Source organism: Dermacentor albipictus, chromosome 2 (assembly GCF_038994185.2).
Source record: "Dermacentor albipictus isolate Rhodes 1998 colony chromosome 2, USDA_Dalb.pri_finalv2, whole genome shotgun sequence".
Taxonomy (NCBI): domain Eukaryota; kingdom Metazoa; phylum Arthropoda; class Arachnida; order Ixodida; family Ixodidae; genus Dermacentor; species Dermacentor albipictus.
Genome location: NC_091822.1, coordinates 56,858,665 through 56,878,068, shown reverse-complemented (window position 1 = coordinate 56,878,068; position 19,404 = coordinate 56,858,665). Strand labels below are relative to the sequence as shown.

The window sequence follows — 19,404 nt, the reverse complement described above, 5'->3', positions numbered from 1 at the left end:
TCAAATTAAAGCTTCAAGCATGGGCAGAGAATAATGGCATTTTGGGAGAACTTCAGAATGGCTTCAATATAGGTAAAAGTTTAGATGATAACTTATTTGTTGTTACTCAGTGTATTGAAACATCAAAGGTAGAAAGCAGACCGTTATATGTGGTCTTTTTAGACATTACAGGAGCCTATGACAATGTAGACCGCAAGATTTTATGGGATATTCTGAAAGGGGAAGACTTAGGTGACGATTGTCTACAGCTTTTGGGAGAGATTTATCTAGAAAATACCATTTGCGCTGAATGGGAAGGGATGAGGAGCGAAGAGAAAGTTCATATCAACAAGAGACTGAGGCAGGGGTGCCCTTTAACCCCGCTTCTGTTTATGATGTACAGGCGCCCAAATCTTTAACTTGCGTGCGCGAGCGGCGACTTTTCGGTGTGTCAGCGCCGTGTGACGGGGCGAGGCTGGAAACAGTCTGAAGCTAAGCGCATGCGGACAAAGCCCGCTCAGCTGGGCCAATCGTCTGCTAGGCTGTTTCCAGCCTCGCCCCGTCATACGGCGCTGGCGCCCGGAAAAGTCCCCGCTCGCTGCACGCCAGTTAAAGATTTGGGCGCCTGTACATGGTGAGGATGGAGAGGGTGCTAGAAGGAAGTAATATCAAGTTTACTCTCTCATACAAACAGGCGGGTACTGTAATAGAGCAGCAGCTCCCAGGTTCATTTTATGTGGACGACATTGGGTTGCTAGCTAACAGCAAAGTGATCTGCAACGTCAGGCTAATATCGGTGGGCAGGAAGGCAGCAATTTAAGTTTGAAATTTAGTGTTAGAAATCAGGTGTTGTGGTATTCGATGAAAACTGTGAACAGACAGTGGATATACAGGGCTACGAAATACCTCGGGTAACAGAATATAAATACCTTCGTATATGAATAAACGAAGGCAATTGATATATGGAAACACAGGAAAAATGAATAACAGTGAGGGGGAAGAACAATGCAGCCATAATGAAGCACAGAGCGCTATGGGTATACAATAGGTACGACGTCCTTCGAGGTATCTTGAAAGGTGTAATGGTTCCAGGACGTACCTTTCGAAATGCGGTTGTTTGCTTTAAATCAAGGGTACAATCCGAACACAATGGGAACCAAAGGTCAGTGGGTCGCCTCGCATTGGGCGCACACGGGAACACTACAAATGAACCTATGTAGGGTGATATGGGCTGGACTAGTTTTGAAGTGAGGGAAGCTCGCAGTAAAATTGAGTATGAAGAACGGCCGAGGGATATGGAAGAAAGTAAACGGGCTGGGAGAGCGTTCAGGTGTCTGTACAGGAAAAACATTGATTCACAGTGGAGGAAAAGAACTAGGAAGCTTACCAGCAAGTATGCGGCCTGTAGGATGGGCAACACAGCAGCGAAGAAGGTCAAGCGGAAACTCAAAGAAGCTAAAATAATCTCATGGGTGGTGGCAATGGAAAGGAAACCTGCCATGAGTAACTACTTAGGAGGAAAAAACGAAATCAGGAAAGAAACAATTTATGTTAACTCAAAGGGAAGTCGGGATGCCCTAGAACACGCACCTATAAAGCGAGATATAAGAGGAAAGAAGAAGCATGTGCTTGCTGCGGTAAAGCTAGGGAGACTATGGAGCATGTTTTATCAGAATGTGAAGACGTCTACCCAGCGGTCGATTTAGGCACCACCTGCCTCCTTGAAGCCCTTGGGTTCAGCTAGAGCAGTGTAAAAGTAAACATGTCCGCAATAGGCATTAGTAAGAGGCGATTGGAGGATTGGTGGAAAAAAAGTAGGGAAACGATAAAAAACGGAGACTTACAAAAGCACACTTCTAAATAGTGGACCAGAAAATTGGGGTGTGGTACTTCATAGGGTTTTTTTCTTCTTTTTTATTGTTTAACCTAGGTAGCACATTACACAGTATAATACCAAGAGCAAGTTGGCGCAACCCACCACCACGTTCCAAAAGGGACGCTCATAACATCCATCCATCCATCCTTTTCTTTCCTTAGGCTTTTACTCGTTCGAAACGAAAAGCGATCTCGAAAACACCACGAGGTTATCTATAATACTTTGTCGTGGAAGCGGCCTGAGAGTAAGCGAAAGCCGTTTACACAATCATTTGCTACGAATGAAGTGCATTTTACCAAAGCAACGCCAAATTCAATTCGAAGTGGTAAGCCAGGACCGCTGCCATGTTTCACGCAAACTCTGCAAACCACGAAAAAACGTTAACGCTAACTCGTTTGCGTTGCGTACGCCTGCTATACCCGCTATTTCGTTTAGCGTTCAGCGCATGCGTAGTGACGACCCGCTACTTTTTAGCGTACGCTATACTAAAACTATCTAATAAAATTATCAGAGCGTAGCCTGCCGGTATGGAAATATTTGATTGTTCCTATCGAAGTCTGCCAGCTAAAGAGTTCGTAGTGGGCAGTAAGTTCACTTGCCTATTCACCTACATTCTCGAATGCATGTCGCGTGTCTGTGTCAACTGAGCGCAACCTTCTTATTCTCCTTTTTATGCGAAGCATATTACGAGGGCTCAACCCAGCTCCTCAGGCGCGGCGGTGACCATGAAATCACGTGACACCGTGACGTCACGACAGAGGAGAAGTGGCTTTGGCTCAACTCTTGCAAGACGGGCTGGGTGGGAATCGAACCAGGGTCTCCGGAGTGTGGGACGGAGACGCTACCACTGAGCCACGAGTACAACGCTTCAAAGCGGTACAAAAGCGCCTCTAGTGAATGCGGTGTTGCCTTAGAAACGCGCTGTTTCTAAGGCGTGCGTCTCTTGCTCAGGCGCACATTTCGTTGCCGCGCCGAACGCTGCTTTGCTCGACGCTCACCGCGTCCAATGCGGGGCGCGTAGTCGCTGCCCTGTAGCCCATTGTCTTACACCCCTTGGCGGGTCGACGGGAACGCTGTCGCGTTCCACTCTTGAAGGCGAAGAAGTAATGCATGAGTTGTTTCTTCGTCTAGCCGAACCAAATATAGCCAAGCAACAGCAGTTTACCAGGCTAAACAGTGGTTCAACAACTAAAATAAAGGCTAGTATGCTTCGCATCCTGGGCTTAACCTTACCTAAGCCACAGCCATTTTTTTTCCTTTCTTTAACTTGGGGAAACTGACCATAGAATTTTTTATAATGGAGCTGGCAGGGTTTCTTACATTTTTGACAAAAAGTTTCGCCATATCCGCGCCTATTTGTATCAAATCGAATTACATAGTCAAGCAGCGCTTAAATCAAAAATGGCTGGAAGTCGAACAAGTCGGTAGGGATCATGGTATGGAAAGCCAAATAGGAAGAAAATGAAACGAAAAGGAAAAAACATGTACCGACTAAAGTTTTGTTCACGTTCATGCTTAGGCACGTTTTGTGTCTTTCTTCATAGCCTGTGCTGTGCGACTTTGTCAGAGATAGCTGACGTTTCTGCTCCTTTTGTTGCTGCTTGTGCGCGTGTTTGCCGCCTTTATTTCAGTAACATGCTTTAAGCAAAACTGTTTTTAAGTGGCAGAATGTTCGAAAATTCTTCTGACTGGCAATATCACATTTAAAAAGGCGTAGGTATGGTTGTTTTCAAAAGGAATAACAGGACAGAATTGTGAATAAAGATAGAGCCTTCAAAAACTCGACGAGAAGCCTGTCAGTGTTCTATTTCCTGGCTTCACATCTCTTCCTATGCGTAGCCGAAGCACTTTGGTAGCAAAGTATTTTTCAAACGGTCGCCATAGTCATATTGGGCAAGGCCTCAGACCATGAAAGAGCATACTAAAAAAAATCATCCCCAGGGTGTAGCGCACTTGTGCGGGAAGTGCAGAACCTCTTCACATACCAGTAAGTTCCGGTCTGTCAGCAATACTTTTTATTTTCGCCAAATTTCATTCCCTCTAAAGTAAACTTAATTGTAAAACTGCCGCAGGTGGACCTTCAAGAGATACATCATTCTCTGCGTTTCTGTCGCCGCGGTTCTCAGCCTACTGACACTGTCCGTGAGCGTCACCACAGTGGCCGTGAAAAAGACTGGTGAGCAAGTTTTCATCCTGTCTTTAAGTGTAACTTTGCTCTGCATCATCGCTTAACTTCGACGCATAGGAGAAATATTTAACATATGTTGTGGTGTCAGAAAGATGGGGGAAAAATATGTCTTTGCTACAATGAAACGAGAAGCAGATGGAAAGGAAGATATGCAAAGAATGAAAAAAATTATTGGTATATATGAGAGAGGGGACCATATTTCTAATCGGGAGAACTCAGCGCGCCTGAGCCCTAGACTCAAAACACAACTAGACCTAATAATAACACGTGCAATTTAAGATGTCAACAGTGCGCAGCGACTTGATATAGCTGGTTCTAGTCTCTATTTACACAAGCATTCCCACTTCACTGTTACAGAGCAGCTGTGTGTGCGACTAGATTCACTGGAAAACGTTAAACGCTTGCTTTCACAGTTTACCGAAACAACCAGAAAACTCACGAAGTTCTTTATGTAAGGACATCTTAGGAATGTTAGGGGTGAGCCGCAGGCAAATTCAGACGTGTCTGCGATAAATAGGAGTACATGAAAATTAGGAAACGGTCGTTTCGTTTTTTTCAAAGCACCTATACAACACTCTTGGAAAATTTCCCAGCATCCCTGGGTGCACCAAGAACCACAGGGATTTCCTATTTAAAGGAAATAAGGGGGCCATCGTATCGGCGACGTGTGCTGGAAGTTTAAAATCTGTGAGTTAGTTATGTCAGTTATGCCTTTGTAAATTACAGAATAATCGCCTTTTCCCAATTTTCAGGCGCTTTACGAAGTGTAAAGTTGCTTCTTTCTTAGTCTCTTCCGTAAACTACGTGAGACACGTTGCTTATAATTCGTGAAAATTGTAACCTTCTTGAGAATGACAAAGGATAAACGTTTATCATGTCTAGGGTTTTAAGAAAACTAGAAATTCACGAGTTAAAGAGTGACATATGCTCTTGTTATTCGCAATGTTTTTCATAGCCCTAAAGCAACTGCAGATGTCACCAAATTTAAATTTAGATAAAATGGGGAACGAGCATGCTAATTGTAATGTGCAGGGAAATTTTCATTTCTGGCTTAGTTAGAATTGTTTCCAAAAATTACTGAGCCTTCCTTATATTTCCTATCTTCGAGCCTTATTGAGGTGCGTAGTCTGTGTCCCCTGTATTCTCACTGAACTAAACGATGCACGGTATTTGTATCATGCATTCGTAAAGAGCATAGCATCGGTAATGATCTGACGAAGTGCGAACTGTGTGGGTTAATTTCCGGCTTTTGGGGCACTGAATGACGCATGCAAGAGCTCCGGAACGTTTTGAGCGTATTTAAGTGTGTTCGATTGTACGAGCGGCGCCAAATTCAGCCTGCAGCCCGACCACACTTACAAATGCAACAGAGGTAAAATTTTAAGAAAGCTAGCGGAAGTTTATGACAAATGTATCTGCGAAATTAAATATATCCGGATCAAACGCAGCCCTTGCAAAAAATTTCCTTCAAGTGTTTGAAAGTATCGCATAGTCCTTTTTCCTTTATTTTCCCAAGTTCGAGAGAGCTTTGTTACATCAAGTTTAGATTTTATACAAATGTACATTTTGAAGTTATAGTGTGCCGAAACGTTAACGTTCCTCGTACAATTGGAAGCATTGAAAACATTTACGGAACCCTCGTTTTTATGTCAATTTTTATGCGATATACGAGCTTCGTAGTAGTTTCGCTGGTGTCCTCGGTGTACTAAATATCGCATCTTGTTTTATTTGTTTAAGATTAAGGGAAAGTTATAGTTGGCGTGACAGCGAATTTCGAACTTCTGTACGGTTTTATTACGGCCTTGGAAATAAATTAGATATGCATGCGATCTGCAGCATCGTAAGTCCGTACTAGCAACAACGCAGAATTTAGCATGTTGGCGTCACAGAAATATGAAAGCCACTGAGATCCAATCGATCCAAAATGGTAGGCTTAGGGGAACAAGATGGCCAATGCTCTTCGGATGCAGATATGTATGAATTCACTAGTACTTTCGTTAAAAAAAGTACGTTAACAAGTCCTGGCAATCAGGCGTTCTCTGCAGGCATGGTTTATAACAGGTGAGTTATAAAGGCAATGTTTTAAAGCATGCGGTTTGATAACAGACAAGAGCAATTTATGTTGTAACTGCTCAGAAGAAACGCCTTCACCGGGAATTGGGCTGTGATTCTGTAACTTCACACATCTCTGCTGCCTTTTTTTTGTTATCTCATTCGTGCCGACATAGGCAGATTCGGTTCCCGCATGCTCATACGTGCGTAAACTTTTTTTTTTTACTTTCAGTTTCGAAAACATCGCAGCTCGTGGATGATGACAAGCCGGGTAAGGAAAAACGTACTTCCTTTTTTACAGCATAGGTCTGCTAGCCATGCCACTACTAATTTCAGAATTAATAACGCTTGTGCTTGCTATTACACCCAGAAAGCGATGTCCTACTTTGCTAAACTGCCCTGCACGCTTGTGCGCGTCACAGAAAAAGAAACTATCACATTAAAATTACAGTTACTTCATTCGATAATGCTATTCATTACGACCATCACATACTGCCGCACGCCTAAGAAACTGAGTAATTACTAAAGAGTAATTGATTACTTCTACCTTATACTTTCTAGCAACTTTTACCTACATCGCTCAGATGCAGTAAATTAATCTAACTTGTCGGGAGCTTTCTCTGCGTCCTCTCGAGCCCTTCACACCTTGTTTATATTTACTAAAGATATCTGTAAAGCATTCTTGTCCGTCATCTTCCATCATTTTCTTGTTAAGACAGCAGCATAGTCACCGAAATTCGCTCGACGCGGTCTCTGGAGATAACGGCAGTCTTGTACCTTACGAAGACGTTGCGCAAGGAATAGTGTTTACCTAATGGCACATCGTGTCTTGGTCCTTGATGAAGCTCAGGACATTATATTTTGTTGCTGTTGTTGGTGCGGATTAGAGAAGGCGTTCCCGGTAGGCCCAATGAATAGTAGTTAAAATTGTCCGTACGTAATTTCCTGCCATTAACTTCCGAGTTGACCATCGCTATGCAGACGTAGCGTCGCCGCTCCAATTAGTCGGACAACCTGTGGTGGAGCCTCAGTTGAGGAAATGAATACTGAGCCCCCGCATTTGCCTATGTGACCATATGCACCCACAAGGCTACTGCGTGGAACAACCGCCGGCATTTTGCTGCAGTTCCCGCCAAATTCATGCGCTCAAAGCTGCGTCGCCTGGTACGGCTTCTCCCGCCAATGATGTGACCGGGAACATACAATAAGTTGCTGAAAATCTAATTGAAATACAGTGAGCGTTACCAAGTAAGAAAATAATGCAATAATTACAAATCAATAAAATATGAAATTCAAGGAAATCACTTTTTTTATGTAATTAGTTACGTAGACCCTTGCAATTTTTTAACTAAAACGTGCTTTCTTGATCCGCCTGGCCTATCAGCGTCTTATAACGGCGAGAAGAGGCCATATCTATGTTAGTTTCAGCAAACGCGAGAAGCAGCTTCAAGGCCGAGGTCAATCTGCTACGGTTTTCGCTTTATTAGTGCGCCCGCCCTACCTTTCATATACATGAGACCCCATCAAGCACCACCACAAATAGCCAGCGCACGCAGCTACAAGTAATTGCAATCATCACTCCTGGTTGCTTCTTCTTAGAGCAGTGCCCTTCAAGTGGTCATAAATGTCCTTTATTTATTATTGTGCTTATTCTCTAGTAGATATGCTGACTTCCAGTGGTATATCCAGATTAGAATATACTGCTGACTCTAGCGGAAGTTTTTCGAAAGTCGGGTAAATAAGATGACGTCATACATAGCAAATTTCCCATACAGAAAGCAGGGGCCCTATAACGTAAAACTATTCCAATATGTCTTTTTTCCAATCTGCTGACGTCAAATTTACGTAACGGCCGACGCAAGCATCGGGCGGTCCCCCGCAGGGTTGTCTGAACAGACCATTGAAACGCTCTCCCCGTTCGTAGGAGGTCACTTTTGTTTAATTGAAAGACGAAGAACCTTGCCTACACTGAGCGGCTTGTCTTTTCTAATTGGCTCACAAGAGGCGAGGAGCACGCTGAAGTGGAGAGGGATTCGACGGGTCCGAGCCACTGCACTGAAAATCGATAACCGGATGAAAAAGGTGGCGCAGACGTCTGCGATTGGTCCGCTTTCCCTTACTTAGCTTGCGGTGCTGGCCGACAACCGCGGCGGCATGCAATGGAAGCTAAAGAATGACGCTGAAATGGATCCTTAGCAAAAAGGAGGTGGCAGAACGAGATTGTAAATGTGCCCAAAGTGCTCGAAGACGTTACATGGCCACGCAAAAAGTTTTATTACACGCAAATAAATCCATGCTCTCCGGCAGGTGCGAGTAGCCAGTGCCTGAGCGATCGGCGGCAGCCATCTCTTATTCTTTTCGGAACGGGGCAGCCTGCGGCTATTCAAAAGAAAATTGAGTTTTGTTCGGATATTAATGCATCTTTAACGCATACACGTCACTTTGACGCGTTGAGTTTTTGTGGTTTTGTGACCTCACGTGAGAGGCAGGGGAAGTGGGTGCAGCCCGAAAACTTTTGACCAATAGCTGACGGTTAACGACAAAAAGGCGTTGAATCAGATATAACTATTTTTTTTCTTTTGTTTGGTCAAATCATGCATAATAAGTGTGTACATTTCATATTGGATGGGGAGCTATCGCGGTTTTCGTGACGTCGCGTGACCGACAGGTGAACTGGGGGTGGTCGAAAAAGGTTTTTGACCATGCAATCACCGAGGGCTGATTGCAGAATTTGAATAGAAAACTTTGTAATAGTTTTACGTTATACCGCACCAGTAGAATGAAGATAAAAAAGAAGAAAGAACGCGTCCAAAAGACAAAAGCCATCAACATCAACGATTCAGCCAGCAATCAATGTTTGTAACTTCTCTGTCTTCTGTTTCATCTCTCATTCCACTCAACTACCATTTTATTACGAAGAATACGAAAAAAGCATACGAGGAAAAAACTGAAAATGGCATTTCGTTCTGAGAAACGAGTGGTGAACAAAGCCATATATTGTGATCGGCGAGTGAGCTAAATACATAATATAATGACGGAATTGTAGTACTCACATCTACAAATTAGAAATTCGCCTAAGCCTAAATATTGGCCAGGAGCCAGCGAATGACATTTCTTACACGCAAAAGATTGCCCACTCGGCCAACCACTTTTTGCAAGATACGCTTGTATTTTCCTGGATAACTTGAACTACAATTGTCCCATGTCTTCCAGCACAGTGACAGAGCACGTACCAAAATACACCTGCGCAAAAAAAAATGAGGCATTGCTCATTCCACGATGGCTGTCAACGCTAATGCGATCGGCATTCACGCAATGTAGTGACACGCCGTATTTCCATTGCCAAAACGCGTCATGTGTGAGGCGCGTACTGCACCTGGCCTCCTCTCTGGCGCCTGCCTCTGGCCAGCTGAGCGTCCTAGCGGTGCGCCCACGAAGTCCTCCGAGATGGCACTGGCGCCGCGCCGGTGAGTGCTAACGCTCACAAGTAATCCCTCGGTGCCCCTATCATTCATAAAGCAGCTCTAACGCGCCTGTATCTGCTGTGCTTGAGGAATTAATGTGATGCTGTTTTGAATCCGCCCACTACCTTAAAATTAACCGTTGTATTCTTAAAGACGTGGTACGCTAGTTCTTAACTTAGGTCATAAAGTAACGTTAATACCATGTTTTCCTTGCAGAACACATTCAACGACACAGGAGTGCATTTTCCTGCTCGTCTAATGCTTGCGTCCGAGAAGGTAAGGATAAAAAATAAAACTGTAATGAAAATGAAAACCTTCGACGTATAGTATAGATACATGAAATGTTCCGCCGACGTCAGATGGCGTGACATCGATTTGCTTTTCTTTCGCAATATGAAGCTATGTAAAGCCCAAAGCTACGAAGTCCTTGCCGAGCTTACCAGATATTGCTTTACACTGCTCAAGGAGGTTCTCCTTCATTGTTTGCAATGTCCACCATACATACATTAACTGAGACGTCCAGAGGCACGGAAACGCTTCGTTCTTTTAAAAATACGATGCTGTCCATAATGTACGCTTTGAAATTGCAGGAAAAACAAGGCTAGTGTTCGCATGCCCTTTGTTACGTAACAGCGTTTGTTAGCTGATCGGCGTTGGCACGCTTCGTCGCGGGTTTCGATGAATAGTATATCGGTGGTATCGTACACCTATAAGGCCTATACTACAAATAAATTATAATAAATTAGAAATAAATGGCACAAATGCCACTTAATTTCCCGAGAACTTGGTAATAATTGTTATGGGTTAAATTCAACGAAACTCACCATACACTTAGAAGGGCAGTCTGAGGCGCACAGCTATGAGTGTAGTACATATATTGTGATGTAAGAATCCTGGTGATGTCCGGCTCACTGGCCCATTTTCCGCTCAAGAAATATTTAGGCTTTTTTTTTTCCTGCTCGGGTGAATTTTTTGTTGCTGTGACGAAAAGTAAACGCGGGCACACAGAGGTGTTGGAGAAGCCTTGGCCCGTTCCCTTGCAGTGTTTGCGCTTCGGTCAATGCGATAGATGAAATGGGCAAGTTGGCAAGGTGGCGATGTGGGGACGTATCCATCTGCTTTTTTTTTGCTATGTATTTTTCTCGGGGTTTCTACATATTATAATAAAGAATAATGAATAAGGCCGCATTTTACGCATGCTGGAATTGCGGAGCATGCGCATGCGCAGAACGCCAAACAACCCATACCGTTTAGCGTACGCACTCTATTTCTCATATTTAAAGGGCCCCTGATACGGTTCGGACAAATTTTGTGGTCGCGTAGGGTACAGCTTAAGTAGAACATTCGCACCACAATTTAAGTGAAGCGTTAGGTATTAATGGAGCTACAAGCCAGTAAAAGTTACCCTCCTCCCTAGCCATGCTTTTCCTCCTCAACTCGTTCGCCGTTCGAGCGGGTCTAAGCTCCGCCTTCACTGGTTCAGCGTCACGATTCGACGTCACATCGTCCACTTCCGGTTGTTTTGGAGCCCGCCCCCGCCCGCGCGAGACCTCTCCGCCAGCCGCTTGGCCGTCGACCCCAAGCGAGAGCTATCCAAGCGGCGTGCGTTGCGACCATTCTGTCGTAGCGCCGAACGTGTCTTGTATTCCGTTAACCACAGGCAAGCAGGTCATTTCGGCAAATGACTGGAGGCATAAACTCAAGCTGATGAAGGAACTTTAGCGTAGACGTACGTGAGCGGCCTGATTGGTCTGCACGGTCCATACACTTCTTGGCGCAGCGCTCAACTAGCCAAACAAAGCGCTAATATTGCTCTAACCAAGTGTAAAACATTTTAAACATTGATAAAAACAACATGTTCATGATTACACTCCTGCGAAAAATACACGCCAGCAGCAAAGAAGAATACATTTCGTTGCTGCTACTGTGTATGGTTAAGCTTTGTGCCACCAGGTGGCTGCACCGCGAAGACCATTCACATTTGCCCTTCTGCTCATCTCATGGCTCATCCCGTTACGGCAGAGCTAAGCGGCCAGACTCTGTCCCCTTGCGCTTGCGTTTGCCCTAATACCGGACTCGCGAAACGCTATTGCGTTAGTAATCTTCCGGTGTAAAGTGACGGCCACAAACGCGCAAATCCTGGTGCCGATTGGATAGCGGCAGTCCTATGTGCAGCAGCCAGTTCACTCGTACGCTGCCTTGCAGAGGGACACGATGTCGCAGCTTGACATGTTGCCAGTCGTTAGGTCTGCAGTCCACAAGGCAACAAAGTCGAATCATAGTGCTCGCGAAAAGACTGAGACCGACTCTGACCGCGGAGCTCTCGTCAAAATGGAGTACGTTGTAACACAAGCAGACGACGCTTGCTGTGTGCCAGAAGTGCTTAAGTGTAATGAAACATTATTCTTGTGCATTCTGATTATGTTACTTTCTTTTCATAAAAACAAATTAACTAACATTCCAACTATTACGAAGATCATTTGTTTACCATAAAGTTGGAAAAATTATCGATCACGCGCCCTTGTCAGCCAATCGGATAGCTCGTCCCATTGACGTCGTATGGGTGATTTCGGTCATATGGGTAGGGGTGGCTTAAAATTCCGCCGAGCAGTGTGCTGCGATCGGCAGCGATGGGCATTTTGAAAACCTTATAATAAATTACACGCTTTACGCGGGGCACCTAGATGTGTCAATTAATGATCAGAAGGACCTACTCTAACGACTCAGTACGTTTGTAGAAAATTGTGAAAAGCGTTACCGTTTTTGCGCGGTTTACCTACTTTACGTAAAATATGGCGGCGCTCCCAGCCGCCTACTTCGAACAGAATTTGGCGTTGTTTTTGTAGAATTCACTGCGTTCGTAGCAAATGACTGTGTAAACAGCTTTCGCTTAGTCTCAGGCTGCTTCGACGACAGAGTAGTATAACTAACTTTGCGTAGATTTCGAGATCACTTCTCGTTTCAAGCGCGTCTAAGCTTGACAAGATAAATCTTCGAGATGCCAGCGCCACCTATCAGTGAAAGTGGGAGTTAGGTGCGATGACGTCATATGGCCTTCGCTGCAGATCGGTGGACGTGGAAAGTACAAATGCGATGCGCCTGGCTTCCATTGCACTGCCTCTCGCATTTTGCGGACGCACAACGCGATAGAATCACTTAGAGGCACTGCGCATGCGAAATACAAAGCGCAATGGGATTGCGTCCCGCACGTAAACTCCGCCATCACGCCGCACTAAAACTAGCATTCTGCAAAGTTCGCTTGTGGAACGGCAACGCAATTTCCCTTAACCCCGCTATTACGGCCACGTTAAACTAAAACTGTCTATTGTCACGATTAGGCCCCGCTGCGCAATCTGCAAACTGACGTGCCCGACGCGCCATCTTTCGCCGGTAGCTGAAAACGTTGTCAACTTCAGTCATGTCTTCGAGATTACCAGCTGGGCGGCACAATCTAGGAGGCCCAAAGCCTCAGCTGCATGCCGAAGCGCGTCGAAAGCACTGCGTCGCGAGCACGGCCCAAACTAACTAGCTCCGTTACTTCGATGCACAACTGGGCGTGAGCAATTGACTAGGTGAGCTGAGGACGTGCGGCGGTGCGCTCATCTTGTTTCGTGGATGCGTTCCACATGTTGAGCTGCACCGCGGGCACGACCGCGGGCGAGGACAGACTAAAGCCCCTCAATTTTCCAAAAGTAGCGCCATTCTTAGATCTTTCCGCCACCCCGCTCACCCAGGCGCTTCCTCCTCCACTCCTCCTGTCGCCCCAGCCTTCTCCGCTCCCCCATTGGCCAATCTGTGTCACGTGAAAGCGGGCCCCGCGCTTTTGTATATTTTTTTCTTTCCGACGCAGAGCAGGCGCCGCGCTTTTGTATATCTTTTCTTTCCAGCGCGCTGCGACCCCCAATCTTGGGCCTGCGACCCCCATTTTTGGGCCTCCGCGACGAAGTACGGCAGGCGGTTTGAAGGAGCGCGGTAGTTTTATACAATGTGTTAGGGCCGAGTGCTTAATTGCGATGCCGTGCTGCTGCGCCTACGGTTGCCACAACAGACCCAGTGACGGCAAAAAGCTTTTTGTTTTACCATCCGCCGGGCGCAACGCAAAACGAAGAAAAGTGTGGATTCACAAGATCGGGCGGGCTGACTTCGAGCAAGTGGCAAAGAACGCGCGGCTTTGTTAAGTGACACGGCTCCTCCAACCTCTTCTTTTGACGCCCGTGTCAAAACGGGCCCGTGTCCAGTGCATTGGGGGTGCGTTAAAGAATCCCAGCTGCAAAAAAAATTAATCCAGAGCCCCCATTATGGCGTGCCTTATGAGATCGCGGTGTTGGGATGTAAAACCCAAGAATCAACTTTTCTTCTGTCTTGTGTGCCTTGACTGTTCCAGTTAACGCAACACTGCTTCCTTGTGAAAACTTACAACGCAAAAGAATACAGACGCACGTAGTATACAGAGATAAAATTAGCACTTCAACAAAAGTGTTGCTGGTGCCAATGAGGGAGGGGGATAATTATTTTCTGAACCTCTTTCCAGTTGTCCCATCAAGTTCCTTCTTTCTTTTCTATCAAATTCTAACCATTTGCACTGTAATAAATAAACAACGATTTCATATGCTGGTAAGTTGTTAAAATTATCTATACCGCCTATGTGTGAAAACGTTGCTCATGGCCACCACAACCTGTGCATGAGCTACGTACATCTGTAAAAGGCGCGGAACAGAAACGGCCCTGCTGCCAGGCATTGCTGACCGCAGACAGTCGGAATCTCTCACGCGCCGGCCGAACAAAAGCATCCTGCAGGTACGTAAATTAACCTACGAAACCACGTGCACATACTTTCGCGCTGTCAAAACCTGAAACTCTGGTAATTACTCGCGTGTCTGAGCACACCGCGTGCTTGTGTCGTGTTTCAGCAACACGAACTTTCAACGTGCGCGCGCTTTACGCCTTAAATACGCCTTGAATAATGGTGCTTTTCTCTATTTCTTCCGCAAATCCGACACGACATTCTTAAGGCCAGTTACCGACTGACAAAGCAAGATCTAGATTGAAAAAACTGCTCCGCAGGACTCGAACGAACTTTTCCGCGGATTTCATCCCGTAGCGTGTTAGCCGTCGTCTGCTACGGCAGGCCCACTGCCGGCGGCGCCACCGTCGAGGCCGCGCCGAGCGGAGGAGGAGAGAAGTGAATGGCGCTACTTTGGGAGATCGAGGGGCTTTAGGACAGACGCTACCTTCGTGCCATCTAGTGCACGGTAATCGAAACCGATTTCCCCTTGCCATATGCGCGACGTGGAAGTAGTGGCTCCGTTGCGTTGGCGCGGGTGAGATGATTCTCTTATTTAGTTTTGTTGCTCCGCAGGTAGGGTTTTAATTCCCGCGCAGTCAGATCGCGCCGAACGCCGCCCTGCCCATGATATACGCTACTTCTAGAAAAGCTTTTTTCCTTATTCTGGGCAGTGGATGCAACTACAGCGTCGATGACTACAGCGTCGATGAGCGTCGATGTGCAGTCATTAAGTACGCAGTAATGTAAACATTTTGTGAATGAGATATACAGAGAAAAGAGGGGGTGGTCGGCTCGCCGCAAAGGATTGTCCACCAATAAAAGCCCGGGGAAAGTTCATAAAAAATATATTCAGCAAAACACAAAGAAATGAATTTTTGGCTTTTTGTGAAAGACAAAAGAAGATAAGCCGAATTTTTCGAAATTATTGACTGATAACGCTGAAGTGTTCCTATAGGGTTGTAGGGTATATCCATTGCGACGTAGATTGCAGGCGTATACTGTCTTCTCGGATGTTTATTATATTTTGCAGTAACTTTATTAGCTTGCACGGTTGAAAGCTCAACCCATCAATAATAACTAGGAGTCCTCCACTAACGCGTGCCTGATAACTATATAGTGGTTTCGGCACGTAGAACCTCAGAATTAAGTCAATTACTGTGATTTTTTATTCATTAATTTTTAGTACCTCAAAGGGGGTATTACATAAGGTTTGGACAAAAGTGGCAAATCAAATATTTTGAATGAGTTCCTGGAGGTGGCCGCATTGTAATCCAGCTCGACGTCGAGTGGAACGTCCGCCCAATGGCATATTTGAACGACGAAGGATGACCGAAATGGACGTTCGCTAGGGAACTAAAAGCTTTGGGGTGGCTTGCATGATATGGGCGACGATGAAGTGGCGTGAACGGTAAATTTAGCAAAATAAGCACTTTCCACATGATTTATGCCGAGAATTGAAACTTAGATGGATTGCAAATTATTTTATGTCCTGTGCACTTAACCCCAAGCGTAAAGTCTCAGTGAGTAAATAAACATTCGTGTAATAAAATAAAATATAAAATAAATAAAAAGTGATAGTATAACAAAAACAAAAATAAAACAAAAGCTTTTGGCGTACTTGATAGACGGTGGTGCTAGACATTTTCTTCCCCTGTAAATTCACCTGCGACATAGATCCTTACCTGAACTAAATCGTGGAGAAGACCTTTCTCATGCAGTATTTGCAACAGCAGCTTGCTAAATGGTCAGACAGCCAGTAGTAGTGGTAAATGCTAATATTCTTATCTGAAGCACAGCCACGTGTATTCTTTTTTTGCTCGAGTCTTGTTTCTTGCGTCATAAATAATATTGGGCATAAGAACGAGAAAAGAAATTGAAATATTCTGATAAGAGTTTTCGAAAGTGAAGTGATGTTAAGTGAACTCTATATTGTGGTGAGCGTGTGAGGCTTCTAAACTTGTTGTCCTGATTGTCAGTTAAGGTCATAATTTTTGCTTAGGTTACTTGCCTGTCCAGGAATGCATATATTCTCTCTTCGGTGGTTGCCTCCGGAGAAATGGTAGGGAAACTTAATCACACTGTACCTGAATTCCTTGGCCATTCGTATACTTCTAAAAAAAAGAAATGATCTGTGGCGACAACTTTAGCAAAATTGTGTAGTTGCCTTCATGTTTGTTTCTTCTGGATACCGTGTTTGCACGCCTAACGTTAAGTAAGAAAAATCCCTACCTCTTAGCTCAGCATTCAGTTATTGCTTGTGTGAGCAGTGTAGCTGTATTGATGATGTATAGCATCAGTATTATACGAACTGTTTGCCGACATTAAGGCTCCCAGCTCCAATTCCCAGAGAGCTGGAAGGATGAAAACGTTGTACTAATCCACAAAAAGTTAGACGTTACAAAATTGAAAAGTGTATAGGCCCATTAGCTTACTCACAATATTCTATAAAATACGCACCAAGATAACTTCCAATAGAATAAGGGGAACACTGGACTTAAATCAACCATTTTTAATTCAACAGGCTGGCTTCAGGAAGGGATACCCTGCAATGGATCACATCCATGTCATTAATCATGTAATGCATAAATCCGCAGAGTACAATCAGCCTCTCTATATGGCTCTCATCGATTGTAAAAAGGCATTTGATTCAGTAGAGATACAGGCAGTCATAGAGGCATTATGTAATCAAAGAGTACAGGCCGCTTACCTAAGTCTCTTGCAAAATATCTACAGAGACTCCACAGCTATCTTCATTCTCTACAACAAAAGTAGGAAGATAACCTATAAAGAAAAGGATCAAGCGAGGAGACACAATCACTGTGTGCTTGGAAGAAGTATTCAAGCTATTAAACTGGGAAAGCTTAGGAGTAAGGCTCAACGGCGAATATCTCAGCAACCTTCGGTTTGCAGATGGCATTGTCCTGTTCAGCAACACTGGAGACGAGCTAAAACAAATGGTTGAAGACCTTAACAGAGAAAGTGTAAGAGTGTGGTTGAAGATGAATATGCAGAAGACAAAGAAGATCATTATAAATAGCCGGGCAACAGAACAAGAGTTCAGGATCGCCAGTCAGCCTCCAGAGTCTGTGAAGGAGTATGGTTACCTAGATCAATTACACACAGGAAAACCTTATCATGAGAAGGAAATTTACAGAAGTATAAGCATGGGTTGGAGCACGTACGGCAGACATCGTCAGCTCCTGACTGCATGCTTCCCATTATCATGAAAAGAAAGGTGTACAATCAGTGTATTTTACCGGTGCTAACATATGGGGCAGAAACTTGGAGACTGACAAAGAAGCTTGAGAACAATTTAAGTACCGCGCAAAGAGCGATGGAATGAAGAATGCTAGGCATAACGTTAAGGGACAGAAAGGGGTGGTTTGGATCAGAGAGCAAACGGATATAGCCGATATTCTAATTGACATTAAGAGAAAAAACTAGAGCTGAGCAGGTAATGTAGTGCGTGGGTTAGATAACTGGTGGACTATTATGGTTACAGAATGGGTGCCAAGAGAAGGGAAGGGCAGACGAAGACTGCAGACGACGAAGTGGTGCGATGAAATTAGGAAATTCGCGTGCGCGAGTTGGAATTGCTTGGCGCAGGACAGGGGTAATTGGAGATCGCAGGGAGAGGCCTCCATCCTGCAGTGAACATAAAATAGGAGGATGATTATAATGATGATGATGATACCATGCAAGGTGACGTGATACCAACAAACCCTATTGAACACAAACGCGTTCAACACTGAAGTCACAAGAAAGTGCAGATCATTTTAGAATAACTCTAAATAGTGTGGCAGACACTCAGGCACCACAGCCTTAATTTTTATACTCTTTAGCAAGCACGAGTATTCACCTTTAGCTGTGGAATTTTATTATTGTACTTATACGTGCTATTGTATGGTCTCTCTCACGGCATAGAAGCGCAGCCCTTCCTAAATAAACGAATTTTCCGGCTAAGGTGTCACTCTTATCAAATCTGTCGTGCTGGAGTCTAATTAACTAATTAACAAATTTTCGCTATCATAATATCTTAATTTCCCCAAAAGCCACGTCGTAGCTCATCTACAGCACCTAAAAGTTGTCACAGGAATGCGCATCAGAAGAGGATCGTAAGCAAGTGAACAATGTGCGAGTTATTGTCGCTATTAGCTTACTGCTCTGTGATGCTAAAGGGGCCCTGATTCTGTTATTTTATTTGCGCACGAGTAAATATTCTTCGAAAATGGCGAGCATAACGTTTAGTGACACAAAAGCCCCTTTAGCATTTTCTTACACCATTAGAAATTCTTATGTGAAAAAAACTTGCTGGTGAAGTATTTGGTTGTTTCACTCACGAGTAACACAGGTTCGTAAACCCACATAAATAACCTTTGTAGTAACGCACTGAACAAGCTGGCATTTTTAAAACGAAAACTACGTCATGCGTCACCCGCTGAAAAGTCAACAGCATACAAAGCTATCATCAGGCCATAATTACGTAGAATATGCAGCCCTAATGGGGAGTCCGTATCAGCAATGTTTATTTAAAAAATATAGCAAGAGTGCAGAACATAGCCTTGAGGTTTACCTATTCTACCTAGTCGTGTTTATCGAGCGTATTAAACCTTCGCGATAGGGCAAAGATAAAAAAACTTGATCATCGTAGAATGGTGCCCAGATTAAAATTTTGTCTATCAGCTTTACCATGAGCAAGACGAGAAGAAGGTGAAAGCAGGAGCCAACGTTTCGACAAGTGGACTGGTCGAAACGTGAGTTCCTGCTTTCACCGTGTTCTCGTTTTGCTCATCGCCTTAAATTTCCATCTGCCGCCTTCCCCGAGCTTTACCATGGTCACCTTAAAATACCGCGTGAACGTTACCTAACCTAGCCGTCCAGGCGCTTTGACCATACACAACACAAAAAACATTTAGGCAACCGTCTAGTTACCTTAACATACATTAATATTCAATGTTTCCTCATCCTATTTCAATATTTAATAAGTTACCACAAGAAGTAGTTAACGCTAGTGCGACACTGTCATTCGTTCATCTTGTGATTTTGTTTTCTTTTGATT

General features: G+C 44.5%; 1 protein-coding gene across 1 annotated transcript in view; it reads left to right on the top strand.

Annotated features, from left to right (window-relative positions):
- The window catches only part of LOC135901876 (neprilysin-1-like), a 76,467-nt gene that overhangs the window by 4,816 nt on the left and 52,247 nt on the right, over nucleotides 1–19,404 (top strand). Inside the window, exons 4-6 of the mRNA XM_065431704.1 lie at nucleotides 3,928–4,031; nucleotides 6,328–6,366; nucleotides 9,776–9,835. Coding sequence (XP_065287776.1) covers nucleotides 3,928–4,031; nucleotides 6,328–6,366; nucleotides 9,776–9,835 — 203 coding nt within the window. The remainder of the gene's footprint in view (nucleotides 1–3,927; nucleotides 4,032–6,327; nucleotides 6,367–9,775; nucleotides 9,836–19,404) is intronic.